At 56.8% G+C, this 15840-nt stretch overlaps 1 protein-coding gene across 7 annotated transcripts in view; it reads right to left on the reverse strand.

Moving 5' to 3' along the window:
• Positions 1-4013: 4013 nt before the first annotated feature.
• Positions 4014-15840, reverse strand: part of BEAN1 (brain expressed associated with NEDD4 1) — a 39496-nt gene continuing 27669 nt past the window's right edge. For 3 of the 7 annotated variants that reach the window (XM_088830650.1, XM_088830647.1, XM_088830651.1), the window contains 3 exons: positions 12147-12401; positions 7452-7602; positions 4014-6251 (listed from right to left, as the gene is read on the reverse strand). In XM_088830650.1, coding sequence (XP_088686776.1) covers positions 5912-6251; positions 7452-7602; positions 12147-12401 — 746 coding nt within the window. In that variant the 3' untranslated portion in view covers positions 4014-5911. Of the gene's footprint in view, positions 6252-7451; positions 7603-10035; positions 10291-12146; positions 12405-15840 lie in introns of those variants that run through there. The other 4 variants (XM_088830648.1, XM_088830646.1, XM_088830649.1 and 1 more) reach the window with 2 other exon arrangements.

A 15840-nucleotide genomic window follows, 5' to 3' on the forward strand; every position in this document is an offset into this window, starting at 1 on the left:
TGTGGGTGCAAAGCCCGGCATCCTGCCGTGGGTGGGATGGTTCTGAGGTGTGTTCTACCCTGTCTCCGAGGGGGTCCCCCTGGGACCACCGCGTTGTCCATAGCAACAACCTGCTCATAAGTTCGTCTCTGCTGATTCAGCTCCCTCCCTTGTCTTCGTTCCTGGGTTGTTCACTGTGCTTCCTGGGATCACCTCCCACATCAACTACTTAGACCCAGAGGTTGAATCAGGCACAGGGCTTTGAGGGGGCTGAGATGGACCAGGCACCTGTGCACGCTCTCCTCTAGCCTTCATCCCTTCCCTCCCTGTCCTCCCTCCTTCCCGCCCCCTTTCCTTCCTTCCTTCCTTTTACCTACTACTTAATTCACTGATGCTTCACTCACTCATTCAGTCACGTGGTGACTCGCTCCTTCCTTCCACATGGGTCTGCATTTCTCAAAGTGTGCTCCACGCAAGAGCACTTGTCTGGGGGCTCTTAATTAATCTCCCATGAGTGAAAATTTCCTGTGGCCAAATGCATTTGGGAACTGCTGGACTAAATAAGATCCCCCGGCTTCTTGGCATTAGGACCTTTTCTAAGGGGTGTGAGTTCCTAGGAGGGGGCAACCTGTGTACTGTTTCCTGACTTCTCAGGCCCTGGGTCCTTTCAAGGCTCTCTTCTGGTGTTTGGGGTGGTACCGCCGGTGGCCCATGTCCTTCCGCACTGGCCTGGGGCAGGGACGGGGAGGGGTGTAGCTTCCGAGGCAGATGGGAGCCTGACCTCGGTGGCTCACTGTCTGGAGAGCCTGGTGGAAGGTGCGGTGGCTCTGGACAAACTGGCTGTGACCTGGCAGTCACACAGCTGAGGAAGATCTGGTTCTTGACCATCGTTGGCTTTCTGGGAGGCTCTGTTGGCCTCCTGCCCCTCCAGTCACCAGGAAGGGCATCTGTTCTGCCTGGTGCTTGGCCTCGGAGCAGCCTCAGACCTGGGCTGGTCACATCCAGGGTCTCTTTGCTCCCAGCCCCCAACTCCCCTGCCACCTTTTCTGAGCTCAGTGGCCTGAGCATTCCTACCCCTCCCATTAAGAACTTACTTCCCAATGGGAGGGCTGCTGGGGAATGGGTCTCTTGGCTGGTCTGAATCCATCATCTGAGGTCCACTGGTGGGGATGCTAGTCTCTGACACACATCAACCTGATCCTGGACCTTGGTGAGATTAGGTAACTGGCCCAGGTCACATCTGATCACCCTTGTGGGTAGGAGACGTAGGTCAGCATGGGTGGGAGAGTGCTGGTGGGTGTTTGGCGTCCTGCTTTGACTTAGGGGAGGCTGGTGGGGCACGCGTCCTGAGACCGAGAGGATGGGGACTGGCTCGAGGTCCCAGGAGGCAGGCTGGATGGATGCCTTGTTGTGGTCTGGCTGAGGTTGTGACCTTGGGGCCTGAGGCCTGCAGACCTGGGGGTCCTTGAAGAGATGCTGAACAGGCAGAGTTGGGCTGCAACCCCCTGCCCAGCCCCCAGCCCAGAAACACCAGGCCTGCCCCAGGCAATTGGTCCCAATTGAGAGAGTTCAGCTGGGCTTGGGGAGGAGCGCTGTGAGGTCTGCAGAGCCAGACTCCGGATGGGGCGTTCGCTGTCTCGGGTGATGATGCTGTGGGTCCTTCCACCACTCGTGCCCCCAGCCTGGTCAGTCTTTGGGGGACACCGACGGTGATACCTGGGCGTGGGTGTGGGTGGCGTTGCGGGGGAACCTCTGGGCATGTGAGCTCTGAGTGTGCTGGGCACAGTGTGTGTGTGTGTGTGTGAGCTGTGTGTGCCGCAGGCAGTATGAACTGAGTGATGCTGCACAGGAGTGTGTGCCTGAGAGTCTCTAGGAAGTTGATATGAGAGACCCCTGTGTGTGTATACATGGGTGGGCTTGGCTGGTGCAAGCCAGTGGGTGTCCCGAGGGGCCACTGTGGTCGGCCGTGCTTGGTATCCACCCCGTTCCTCCCTCTCTCGAGTGATTCCCGCTGCTCATGTATGCCTGTCTGGAGGCCGTGGAAGGCACTGTGCCAGTGCTTAATGGCCCAGGGGCAGCCCACGCAGACCAGGGTGATGGCCTCAGCTGAAGGCCTCCAGTCTGAAGACTTGGGCCAGAGGAGCTGCTCAGCTGCACAAGGTGGAGGGGTTAACATTCTTGGCTGAAGGGCAGCCTCAGACAGTGACCCTTGAGAATGTGAGAGCCGTGTGTGATTAATCCACCTCTCTGCCCATTGACTGACTAACCCTGAGGCAGGCTCCACTCTGGCTCTCGGAGTTGCCAGAGGGATGGAGCACGGTTGCCCACAGTGGCGACCAGGTCGACAACACCCTGCCTTGGGCTTCCCACCCTTCCCAGTTTCACTTCCCACTCCCCGGTGCTGTTCCTGGGGTCACTTTCCTCATCAACCCCTTGCACCCCCATCCTGTCCCAGGGCTGGTCCTGCCCCTCCTCCCGTCCCCGCCATCCTAGGAATTTAGCTTCAACTCCCATCTCCTTGGGGCCCCGATGAGCCCCAGTGCTCACGTGGGCCCAACCCCTCAGGGTCCCCTGGCAGAGAGAGGCATCCAGTCCCCCAGGAGTGTGAGGAAGTTGGATATACTGCCATAGGTGAGCACGCCATAGTGTGTCAGAGTGGACACCACGCATGTTGTTGATGGAGGAGGTGGAGAACACTGAGCTTGATAACCCCTGGGGGGCTGTGGGATCCTGAGCTTGTTTGCTCTGGGAACTGGGTGTGGGTGTGGGGTCGTTCTGGTTGGGATTGCCACGGGTACCAGGTGGGCTGGGCAACACCACCATGGGGGCTGCCACATTCATTCCCTGAAGGGGCCTCAGAGTACAGAGATGGCACCTGAGCTGTGCACTGTGGAGTTCAGGACAGGGGAGTGGTTATTTTGCATACCGTGAGAGGTGCTGAGCTATCTGGCTGTGCCTAGAGAGATGCTGAGGGGTAGGGGTTGGAGGGCGGCAGGAATGATTCCTGTAAACAGAATGCTTGAACGGTTTAAACCTCATGGAACATCCCGAGAGTGGAGGACAAGCCCAGGACCAAAACAAGTTCTGTTACAACTATGAGTGTCCGCAGGCAGTGGGTTAGAAACTGGGAGAAGGGAATTTGTGTCTTGCAGGGGCTGACTCACTGGCTTTGAACAGTGGCGGCAGGCAGCCAGCAGGTGGCAGTGTCGGCTTGCAGTGGGACCTAGGACAGGGCTGTACCTTCCTTCAGGATCGCACCCCACTTTCAGGGCACTTGGGGGTTTAGGACTATGCTAATGGACTCTACCTGAATTCGAGGAGGAGGGAAGAGTGACAGAGAAAGTGAACCTATCAGACGAGGGATCAACAACCAAAGCCAAAGTCATAGAAAGCAGAGACAAAAGAATTTCTGCAGAGGGGGAGAAAATGACTTATTTCAGTCATTTCAGCCTAATTTCCTCCCCCACACCTTCCCTTACCGCTTCCGGATAGGCAAAGCTGTCAGAGTGTGGAGTGAAATGCCAGTCTTCTGGTGTTCCTGGAGTCAAGTCCTGCAAGTTTATGGCTTGTCTTGGTAGCAGTTACACTGGCCAAGTCTTGGAGAATTGATGCCATGTTTCAGAGAGGTTTTAAAAAAGTGACAGCTTCCCAGGTGGCTCAGTGGTAAAGAATCCACTTGCCAAGCAGGAAACATGGATTCAATTCTAGGTTCAGGGAAGATCCCCTGGAGGAGGACATGCAACCCAGTCCAGGATTCCTTTCTGGAAAATCCCATGGACAGAGGGGCTTGGCAGGCTGCTGGTCCACAGGGTCGCCAAGTCGGATACAACTTAACCACTAAACAACAACAACAAATGAACTGGTGTAAATCACGGATTACCCAAATATCCCTGTCCTAGAAGAACAACAGGGTTTCAGTGACTGCTGATTTTGAGAAAAGTAACATATTTTCAATTTGCTGCTATTTAACCCTTTCCTTACAAGTGTCAGATCGTGCCAACCCCACCATGGGCTCCTTATGCAGGTTACTTCTTACAACATTTTTTTATTGATATATTTATTTTGAACACAGAAAAGATACATTGTTGCTTATTTAGCGCTTAATCCAGGGACAAGAAAAGCTGCTTGGCTCCATCCCTTCAACACTGATGAGCATGTGGGGGTTTTTATCTCCCCCCCAACACCGGCACTCTCTAGGGTTGCAGAAGCAAGATATGTTTCTTACAAGAACCTCACCCCTGGAGTGCATTTTAAAGGCTATACAGTACAACAGACAAGAGATTATTTTTTTTGCCTAGAAAACAGTACACCACAAAGGTGGGCAGAACTGCGTGTAAACAAGGTCCCTTCCCCGGGCAGAGTCAGGGGCTCCAGGATGCTACAGAACCTCTGGTTGGATTCCTTTCAGTTCTGCACCAGAAGAAATGCTATTTCTACAGAAAATAAGATTCACGATTGCCTTCCTCGCTGCCTCTCTTCTTAAGAAAGGGATTACTAAATTGTCTTAGCCCTTTATTGGAGGAATGGAAATGTGGGGGAGAGGCTGGTTGGGGGTGCTGCAGTTTAAGGAGGGGCTGGGGAAGGAGGCGGGGTGGGTTGGAGGACTGCCGCTGGTGATGCTGGCGGGGACGCTCTTTACGGGCGCTGGGCTGCCACCCTCGTGCAGGCTGGGTCTGCAGGCATCGGCTCTGTTACCTGCGTGGTCTCTGATGGAAATTGCTGGGACTCAGGGGCCAAGGTCTGAGTCTGTTTACAACTAGGCCCACGCACTCCTTTCTGTGGTAGCCCCAGCAGCAAGGCTGAGATGCAACCATTGGTCCTCTCGTGGTGCCACGGTGGGGCACATCCCCTTGATTTCATCTGTGCCAGCACCGTGGAGGGCAGACCAGAAGGTGCTGGCTCCCAACTCCCAACCCTGAGCCCCCACCCAGAGGGACAGCACTGCTCCTGGGGTCTGTCTCCAGCCCACTCAAGCTTAGGCCATTAATGGTTGGCAGGGCATGTACCTAGTGAGGGGCTGCTCCTCTGCCTCAGCGCCTGTCCGTAGGCAGGCCCCACCCCACCTTTAAAGACCCTCAGTCCCAGGCAGTGGTTGGACGGACATGGGTACAGCCATGACCCACTACCACCACCCCACCACCACCACTGCACGCCCGCTGAGGGTCCTGTCCAACACTTGTGGCTTGGAGTGGGGGCTTTGGAGATAACTCCGCCAGCACCACCAGACGGAGGGTGCTGGGCTAGGGATGGGGCATGGGGAGGCGAGGGTCTTCAGGTTGTGCCTGGGCCCCCAATCCTGTATCCCTCACCCTATAAGTGGCAGGTGTTGTGGCTCTTCTGCCCTGGGGTGGGGACATAGAGACAGCGTGGAGGTGAGCCTCATTGAGGCCTGTCCCACCAACCGGGAGGACCAGCTGCCTCCTGAGGGCGGGGGGTGAGTTTGGGCAGGCAGCCAACCTGGGATGACTGAGCAGCTTCTGGGGCGGGGGGGGGGGCGCAGAGTCAGCATTGGGGCCCAGCCTGTCCAGCAAGGGCAGGGCAGACAGCCCGGGGAGAGGGCAGAGTGAACCCCAGCCCCTTCTCTGCCTCCTTTCTCCCAGCATGGCTCCAGGGGCGTCACTGGCAGGCTGGGGAGAAGACTGGAGGTCAGGAGAGCTTCGTCTGCAATGAAACCTTGCAGGTGGGATTGTGTATCTGGGGGGGAGGCCTGTGTGTGTGTGCACACCTGCACATGTGAGGGGCATGTCTGGATGTGTGCGCGCACGTGGGTGTGTCAGCGTCTGTCCAAGTTGTGTGTATATGTGTGCATGTGGGGGTGCCATGTGAGCATCTGTGTGTGTGTGTGTGTGTGTGTGTGTGTATACATGCCCCTGTGTGCCTGAAAGATGTGACTCAGCCCCAAGGGGCCGGCAGGACCTGACCACCAGGTCGCTCACATGATCCGCTCTGGGCCCGAGGCCGGGGCCTGGATTGGGGTGGGCGAGCCCTGGGAGCTCTGTGGGCCTGGCTGTGGTCCAGGCAGTGGCAGCCGGCCTGATGGGGGGCTGGCCCCACACACAGCCTCGTAAGGGGGCAGGGTGTCCATGGAGACAGTGCGGAGGCCACTCTGGCCCTGCGGCCTCTGCACCTGCTGGTGTCGGCCGGGGCTGTGGCCACTGCCCGCATCCAGGATGCCGTCCAGCTCGGGGCAGGAGTCGGTCAGTGAGTAGGGGGGCGGGGCATCCGTGGGGACGTACAGTTGAGTGGCGCCTGGTCCCACACACTCCTCGTAACTGCAAGAGAAGAAGCTCCCTCAGGCCCTTTGCGAGCTGGCCTCAGTGGCGGGTGGCGGGGTCTCCCCCCGCTGGGGCTGGAGGCCTAGCCACAGTGACAGGCTGCCCTGGAGTGGAGCAGGCCGGCCTTGGTCCCACTGACTCCAGTGAGACCCCTCCACTCCCTGGAGAGGGGCACAAAGCACATCGAGACCTGGATTCTGGCCCTAATTCAGTCCCGGTGTCCCTGTGAACACAAGTGAGCAAATCACCGAATGCTGGGTCCCAGATCTCTTAGAACAGCAGCCACCACTGCCGAAGCATCTCCAGGTAGGGCTCCCAGAGTGGGGAGTGCTGGTGGGGGCAGCCAGACACTCCTTGGTCTCAAGTCACCCCAAAGTGCTCCTTCAAGGGTTAAGACTCCCTGGGGGCCCCTCTGAACCTGAAGTTGCAGGGCAGAAAATCACCCATCCTCCGGGAAAGTCCATCCCTCCCAGTGACCCTGGGGGGTGGGGTGGTGGTAAAGGGTTAAAAGGTGATGGGGAGGATGGGGCTGTGTGCAGGGCACAAGGGGGTCCCCTGGATGGGAAGTGCGGGTGTCCTGACTCCTCTCTCCAGGTCCTAAGTGGTGGTGAGGTGCCTGAGAGTGGCTGCCAGGACAGGACCCAGAAGAGAATCCCCCCAGGACAGGGCCACCTGGTGGGCCATGAGCGCAACTGGAGACAGTGACGCCTGTCACAGTGGGTGTGATCTGGACTTCAGGGGCTCACACGGAGGGTGACAGAGGGTGAGACGGCTGGACGTCATCGCCAGTGCAGTGCACATGAATCTCAGCAAACTCCAGGAGTGTGTGAAGGGCAGGGAGGCTCGCTGTGCTGCAGGGTGTGCTGCAGCCCATGGGGTCACAAAGAATCGGACAGGACTAGGCAACTGAACAACAGCAGCTAAGGGGCTCGGACCTGGACCCTCCACCTCAGCTCCTCACCCATCCCGAAGCAACTGAACTTTTCTTCTTTTCGCCTTTTGGAGTGTCCCTCGGTGACATCTGCCGCAGGCCCCACCTCACTCGGTCAGGAGGGTGAGGAGATGGCCACGCCCACTGAGCAGATGTGTTCTGCATTTGTGCCATCTGGGGTGTTGCCAGTCCCCGTGGGGGCGGGGCTTCCTGCCCGGAGCCCCGCCCTCTCAGGCCCTCCTGCCACCCCTGCGTGGCCTCCTTACCCGGGTGGAGAGTCTGGGTACAGCTCTCGGAGCACCGTGGCATCCACGTCCCCATCAGAGCTAAGGTCCAAGGGCGGAGGCCAGTCCTCGGCGGGGCTGCAGGCGTAGCGCATCCTGTGGCTCGGGCGGCCGTATGTGTGCCCGTCGGACACTGCAGGGAATGGACGGACATTCGGCCTGGGTCTCAGGCTGGCGCCAGGGAGTCTGCCTGCGGCCACTGAGATTCTGTTCTCTCCAACTCACTATCCTGCCCCTCTCTCACCATGCACAGCTGCCTTCATCCCCTCAGCGAGCCCCAGAATATGAGTGCCAGTGCTCTGCTGGGTGTGTGTTGGGGGTGGTCACGGAGTGGAAGCAGAGGTGGCCCGGCCCTGGTGGGGCTCCCATGGTGCTGAGCAGCCTGTCCTGGGGACAGCCAGGTCGTGAGCAGCACATCATGAGCTTTGATAGGTGTCGTACTAGGGCTGTGGGAGCAGAGAAGGGCCCGACCCAGCCTGGAGGTCAGGGAGGGCTTCCTGGAGGAAAGGCTCTCAGAACTGAATCTTGTCTAGAAATTAGCCAGGGGGAGAGGGGCAAGCCTGGCATAGGGAACAGAAGAGCTCAGGTCAAGGGCAGTGGGGGTGCAGGGAGATGAGAAAGAAGACTGTAGTGTGAACAGGATGTTTTGAGCTGTGGAGAAGGGCTGGGGCATGACAAATGGGGAGGAAGTGTTGGGGAATGAGGACTGCAGAGGTCTCTGGGGTTAGGTCTCCCTCCCTTTAGGTTTCCCAGGGAGAAAACGGGGCTTCTATGATGAATCTTGATGACTTCACAGACTACACTGTCTTCTGTTGTTTTTATCGCACAAGTACATCAAAGACTTTTGAAATGTCCTGAAGCTGAGAAACATTTAACTGTGCTTGTGCAGCATTTACCAACAGAATCTTATTTTCTTAGACCTAGTAACACTGCTTAGGAAATGCCGACAGCTGAGGTGCAGAAGTTCTACAGCTGGGGTTCAGAGAGGATCAGTGACTTGACAGAGGCCACACAGCAGATTATTGGTAGGGCCAGAGGGTGACTGGATGTCCTGGCTCCTAACCCTAGGAGCTTTCCACCTCCCAGTTTCCAACAGGTCTGGTAGAGGTTGGAGGACAGCGGGAGTTGCTGCAAAGATGGTTGAGGCCTCCCCACAGCCCGGGCCTCCCAGGTGGCTCCTCCCCTCAGAGGGTGGGGCCTGAAGTGGGCGGGGCTTGTCTGCTTTGGGTGGGACTTGCGATCTTTCTTTGCGGTCAACACCACTGTTGGGTTGCCTAAGACGGGAGCTTAGGGTCCTGTGGCTGCTAGAGTGTGCAGCTGGAATTCACGCATAGTCTGTACAGCCCCAAAGACTGCTCCTTGCATTCCCCAAACTCTGTTTCCCACTCTTGACACAATGATGAGTGGAAAAACCTGGATACAAAACTCCATCTGCGGGTACAATCCCAGGATTATCTACAGACATCACGAAAGCTCTCAGAAGAAAATATTCCAAACAGTGGCTCTGTTTGGAGGACAGGAACAGAACCCTTAATTTTTTATGTTTTCTGTATTTTAAAGGTTTCCCACAGTGATCACACATTACGCTTCTACTAGGAAAAAGGACTCCAATAACATGCTGAGAAGATGCTGAAATGAGATTTGTTTCCTTTTAGGTCACCAGCTGAAGAATGAGAATTTGGGGAAGAAGTTGGGGAAGAAACTGAGGAGAGAGGAAAACATGAAATAACTGGGTGAGGACAGAAGTGGCACAGTGGCTGGCCACTGGGCTCCGGTGCTGGGTCCCATTCCCACCAGTGTGTTTGGGTGGGGCTGTCTGGACCTTGGGAAAGCTGAGGCTGTTTCCTGGTGGGCAGGCCTGAGAGCCAATGGGGTTGAACCATGCTGTTCTTCACCTCTGTCTCCCTGGGGTTACTTTCCTTGGCCCCCCCCCCACACACACAGGCTGAGCATCTTAGGGAAACTGAGGCCACCCTGAGGCATTCACCTAGCCCAGACCCCAGTCCTGAGATGACCCAGGTCAACCCCAGACATCCAGGTGGGCAGAGCTCTCAGGAACAGCTGGAAAGAAACTCCACTCCCCCAGTCTGAACTCCCCAAATGCCTTTCTCCTCTACCTTCCTTGTGCGTTTTCCTCATCAGCACACACCCAAATAGTCCAGGGAGACCCACATCTCTCTCTTCCCTTATTTACCCAAGTTAAAGTATGCCTCTCTTCCTTATTCAGCCCCAGTCCAAGGTTAACAACCTTAGACAGGCTCCAGAGAGCGGGGAGGAGGAACTGGCATCCGTAAGCTTCACTGTGCAGTAGCCTCAGGATCTTATTCATCACCCTCACAAGGAGGCAGTGGGTGCCTCCTTCTTTCAGATGAAGAAACAGAGATGTGAAGTCACGTGCTCTGAACCTCCAGCCAGTGAGACAGGGCCAGACCCATCTCCTAAAGTTCAAACTCGAGATCTTTCCATCTTACGGAAAGAGAACAAACTTCTTTCTCTCTCCCTCCCCCTCTCCCTCCCGCTCTCCCTCCTTCCTTCCCCGGCCTCTCTGCCTCATCCATTCACTCACTCGCTCCTTCATTCATCCTCAGACTCTCACTGGCGCCGCTCTCTGCATCTGACCAGCCTGCAGAAGAGCCCTGTGGGCAGGCAGGGCAGGACTGACTTTGTCCTGAGGGCGATGGGGAGCTGCTGAGTGGCACTGAGCAGAGGTCACAGTTCAATCACGTTGCTTGTCCCGTGGAGAATGCCTTGGGGGTACCAGGCCAGTGGCTGGCAGGTGTGGGGGTTGCAGCTTTAGTGAAGTGACCCCGAAGCAGGTTGTCTCAAGGGGGAGAGATAATGAAAATAGTTAACATTAACTGGGCACTTACTCATAAACCAGGCACTGTGCTATTTTAGACCTGACAATAACTTTGGGGCGGGTCCCCATGTACCCATTGTATAGATGACTCACAGAGCTGAGTGACTTTCCTGAGGTTGCTTGGTAAGAAGTGGAGATGAAGGCTGCTGTGGACCCTGGGTCTGAGGTGCCTCTGAGACGTAAGAGCCTTGGGGCATCAGGTGAGGAGGATGGGTGGGGCCTGAAGCTGGAGGGTGCGTGAGATGGAGCAGGGGTGGGTCCTCTCTCAGGGCCCAGGGTGGGGCTCTGAGGAACCTTGAGATTCCTCTTCTCAGCAATCTACCAGCAAGTCTGAGAAGCCACCAGAGCGATGGGAGAGAGCCTGGAGAGGCTGAGTCACTGGAGCCAGGGAGGGTGTCTAAAGGACAGAGGGTTCCCAACGGCCAGGAGGCTGCTGCTCATCAGAGCTTGGTGGCTCTTGTGTCCCCTCTCCTCTGGCTTCTTTCCAAGCCTCCTGGCAGTCCCTGGTGTACCCCCTGAAGGCCGGGGGACGGCGTGGGGGCATTAGCACCTCCAGGCCTCCTGCTGAGGCCCCAAGGAGATGCCACAGCTAGAGCTGAGAACAGACACGAGGGCAGGGAGGCGGGAGCCCCACAGCAGGGTCTCCACGGCGACAGGGCTGCAGGGCTGCAGTGAGTCAGCATCAGGCAGCAAAGGCCTGAGCCCAGACGCAGCCTGGTGGCAGCCTGTTCTCACCCCACCTGCTCCGAAGTCAGGGCTGGGGGCTTGCTCATGTGACACTGGCCTCATGGCCCCACCATACACTCAGGATGGACTAGCCTGCCCCAAGGCCTCTCTCTCTCCTCAAGGTCAAGGTCGACCTCTCCACTCAATCTTGGAAATTCCCCTGGCCCTCTCTCCTGAGCTCTAAGTCCCAGGCTCAGGCTTGGGCACATTCAAGCCACTCAACAAGTCCCTCTAGCTCCTGGTCTTTAATATGGACCACCACAGCTCTTGCTGGGAAAATGAGACGGGGTGGTGACTTCCTCTGCTGTGGAGCAGGTCCCTCTGGGCTAGGCCTGTGCTGGTCTGTGAGCTCAGTGCAAGGAGAGCTACAGCTGCCCCGTGTCAGGGCACTGCTGGAGGTGGGTGCAGTGCTCAGGAAGTCCTGGGAGTGGGGCTCACCCCTGCCTGAGGGGAGGGCGTGCGGAGGGGCAGAGAGGCTCTAAAAGGAGGAGGCATTTGTGCCAGGTCTGGAAGGACAAGCAGGCTTCTGTCAGATGGGGAGGTAATGGGGAATGGCATTCTAGGCACAGGGAAGAGCATGTGCAGAGGGGCAGCGGCAGGAGGAGGCAGGAAGGAGGCGCCTTGGGTGGGGGAGCAGGAGGGGTAGAGGGCAAGGGTTGGGCTATGTGAGGTGGGCAGGCTGGCCATCCTGGGCCTGACTGGCTCCATCCTGGGGTGGGAGAGGTCGAGGGTGGTACTGGGCTCCTTGTTGGAGCTGGGCATGCTCTGGGCAGGAGCCTTGTGCTCCTCAAGGGTCAGGCTGGTGCTTCAAGGGCAGGAACAGGCAGGCCTGGTCTCACAGTGGCTGGGGCTGGGGAGAAGCTCTACACCACCCTTTGACCTTTAGCCTCACCCTTGGCAGACAGCTGGGCTTCCTATGCCACTGAGGCATAATGGTGAGCGCCTCTGGGCTCTTCCTGATCACTCAGGACCTCTACGATGCAGCCTGACCAGCCTGTCCCGCCCATGGCAGAGCCGCCACCTCCCTGCGGCCGCGTGGGCGACAATCGGACAGGGCGCCCGGGGACGCCTGGGGACGGGCAGCAGCTCACCGTAGCCCTGATCGTACTCTCCATGGCGCCGGCGGCGGCGGCGGCGGTGGCGATGGTGGTGGCGGCGATGGCGGTGGCGCTGGAGCCGGGCTTGCCTGTCCCTGCGGATGCTGCCCACGATGATGGTGATGCAGGACAGGATGATGACGACGCCTATGACTGCGCTCGCCACCAGCACGGGGGACACGAGCAGGTGGCTGTGCTCTGAGCTCTCCGAGAACGTGGGGTAGAAGTAACTGGTGCGGTTGTATCGAGCTACTGTGGACAGAGAGAGACACTGAACAGGGCCCAAGATCCTGCCCCACACCTTCCTCCTCCCTCCCTGCTGCCCTGTGAGTTCTCCCTCCCTCATTGTGTGTGCGTGTTAAGTGACTGCAGTCGTGTCCAACTCTTTGCGACCCTATGGACCATAGCCCACCAGGCTCCTCTGTCTGTGGGATTCTCCAGGCAGGAAACTGGAGTGGGTGACTGTGCCCTCCTCCAGATCTTTCTGACCCAGGGACCAAACCCATGTCTCTCGAGTCTCCTGCATTGGCAGGCAGGCTTTTTACCACTAGTGCCACCTGGGAAGCCCTCATCCCTCAGTAAATGGAGGCTATTGTGGCCCATGGACTTTATCCTGACTGCTTCTGCCAGGGAGGAAGGGAGCAGCGGCTTGCCCACCATCCTGCCCCCTCCATATCTACAGGAGCCTCTACTAGTGAGCGTTGACCTCTTCTCCTCTCCCCTGAAGCCTCTGCCCTGAGAGCTCAGCCAACTCACAGATAGGAAAAAGGAAGCTCAGAGAGGGCAGGGGACTTGCTCAAGGTCACACAGCAAATTAGTGGCAGAGCTGAGGCTTGAACCCAAGATCCAGTGCTAGACCAGGACTCTCCTCCACCAAGACACTAGGTTGGAAGGTCAGTGTGACTTTGCCAAGGTCTTGGGAAGGGATGGAGGATACTCGGGCATCGGAGTTTGAGGACAAACCATACTGGTCTCCTGCTTCGGGGGTGAATCCTACCCAGGGGACACCAGGGAAATCAGGCAGGCCTGGGCCTGTGGGCAGTAACTGACCCAGACAAGTCAGGGGGCTGGATCTGATCAGGGAGGACTTCTCGGAGAAGGTGAAGTTTGGAGGTATTCCAGGCAGGGGAAGAGCAAGGGCAAAGGTGCCGAGAGGTAAGAAGGGGCTTCCAGGAAGGGGTGTGACATGGCAAGAGTATGGGAAGATGAAAGAACCTTCTCTAGGACCAACAGCTGGGTTCCTGAGAGCCCTACTAAAGGAAGCTTCTGGGAGCCATGATGGCTTTGTCCTCCCACTGGATAACATGATGGAGCCCTGGGGGCTGGAGCTCCAGGGAGGCGTTAGAATCAGCCAAGGGCACCCACGGGCCTCTGCCCAGGGAGAACCAGCAGCTCATTAGTGAGTTTCTGTGACTGCCCCTTAATTCCCTCCCTCTCAGTTGGGCTGGGGTGTGGATTTCTTCTTTTACAGATGTGTGGACTGATGCTCAGGACTGGTCAGTGACCAGCCCACGGTCATTCTGTTACTCTGTGGTCGAGTCAAGCAAGAACTCAGGCCCAAACTTCGAAGTCTAGAGCTCACTGCCCTCTGTGTCCCCGTCCCTGGCACGCTGGGCCCACCTCCCCAGAGGGAGTGAGCTGCAGACACTCGGTGAGCCACAGGGGCAGGGCAAAGGGGTCCCTCTGTTTGCCCTCCCAGAGCCGAGGTCCTAGTCCCTGTTCTGCATCTGTCATGTATGATCATGCATGGTTTCCAGGGCTTGTGTCTGAGTGCCCTCTGTGTCCTCAAGGTCAGCCCTGGGTCCAAGTTCACCAAAGGTGCCCAAGACATGTATTGAATGGGTGGCTCCAGCCTTGAGACCAGATGAAGAAGTGGCAGGGAGGCCCTGAGCTCCCTCGGGGGAATGAGGTCTCTGTCTTGGGAGTTAATCAAGCAGGGTGAGGATGGCTACCTCCTTGGGTAGCTGCAGGAGGGCTTTGTTCCCAGGTGAGGGCCTGGACTTAGGCAAATCAGAAGCTGAAAGCTCAGCTGTGGCCACCTGTCCCTTCTTATCCCTTTCCAGTACCATGTCCAAAAGCCTCTCGCACATTCAACCCATGGCAGGGACAGGTAGGTGAAGCAGCAACTCAGGGTTGCTTCCTGAGCTGTGAAGATGCCCTGCTGGCAGTTCTGCCCACGCTGGTAGCTCTTGAAACCTACTGACATTCATTAGGAGGGGCTGGCTTGAAAGCTTTACTTTCTGGGCCAGTATGTCATCCTAACCTGAGAGCCAAGCCTTTGCTTGCTGAAGTTCATTGTAAGCTGCTCCCCTGCAGGTGCATTCACTGGGGAGAGGGAGAGACCCTTGGCTTTGGCTGGGCATGCGTGCTTATTGACCCTGTGATATGAGAATGTCAGGGTATGTGAATTTCTGGGATTCTTTGGGGTCCAGACACACACCACTGTTTTGAGAGCCCCTGCTATGTGTAGGCTCTGTTTAAAGAGCTCACTTCATCCCTGAAGCTATGTTCTCCCCATTTTAGAGGTGAGGATACTGAGGCTCAAAAATATTAAATGACCCACTGCAATCATATAGCCAGTATACAGCTAATTGATAACCATTCTCTTTCTGTTTGGCCCAGGAGACAGCCTCAGCATCCTTTCCTTTTTTTAAACATCCTTTTCAACCTAGCACTTCACACAGTGATTACCCTGGTCATGAAACGAAGCTTGTGGCCACCACTCCTCTAGTCCACAGTGCTGCTACTCCTGAGCCAATGACCAGGCTTTGGCTTGGACTAGATCTGAACCAGTGGTCACTCTGCTACCATATTCTCTCTAATAAAGCACAAGCCAACGGGCCATCCAACCAATGTCACTATCTTCCCATCTACCATGTGGCCTCTCCCCTTAGAAACCAAGGGCAGGACTTGGGAATGTCAGAGGCAGGCAGTCCTCCTTGGGGAGCATAGGAGTGTATGGAGTCCACACTCGACTGGTTCAGTATGTCCCAGTTGCTGCGATGGCTTGGGACACACTGGCCACCCAATGATCCAAGGCAGATGGACTACTAGAAAGCTGGCCAAAGTGAGGTTATGGGTGCCCAGAATAAAAACCTAGGGCAGGATGTGTGTGTGTGCATGCCTGCCCTGCTCAGCATGCAGTACCTTCTGCCGAGGTGCCGGTTCCATGGGGTCACCTTGAAGACGACTTGCTGGCACCTGCTTTAGCTGCTAAGGGGAGCCTCATCAACCTGGCAGTGCTGGGCTCATTACCAGCCAGGCGTGGAGATGGCAACACCCGCGCCTGCATACGAAGCCAGTTTGGGCAGGCATCCGCCTGTATGGCTGGTGAGAAATTAATCTTCCAGTCACTGTGACCGGCAGAGGTAGGCGCTGCTTTAAATTAGAGGGAAATTCTTCCCATTTCCAAATTCAGGGTCCACTTCATCAATGAGATAAAAATGACTGCAGAAAAATGACATGATGCTAACACCCCTTCCCACCCCTCTGCCTCCCTGTCCCCCATACCAGCTGTGACAAGGACAGAGAATGAGGCAAGCTTTGCCTCTAGCCTAGATTTTCTTCCCAAGTAGCCTTTACAAAGGTGCTGATGACCAAGAGGAAATTGTACCGAAATGTGGCCCTTCCTCCACACACAAGCATGACTAACTAACTTCTGCTGAACACCTACTGTGTGTCCTGCACC

Source organism: Moschus berezovskii, chromosome 22 (genome assembly GCF_049115385.1).
Source record: "Moschus berezovskii isolate FMDL1 chromosome 22, NW_MosBer_1.0, whole genome shotgun sequence".
Lineage (NCBI taxonomy): Eukaryota > Metazoa > Chordata > Mammalia > Artiodactyla > Moschidae > Moschus > Moschus berezovskii.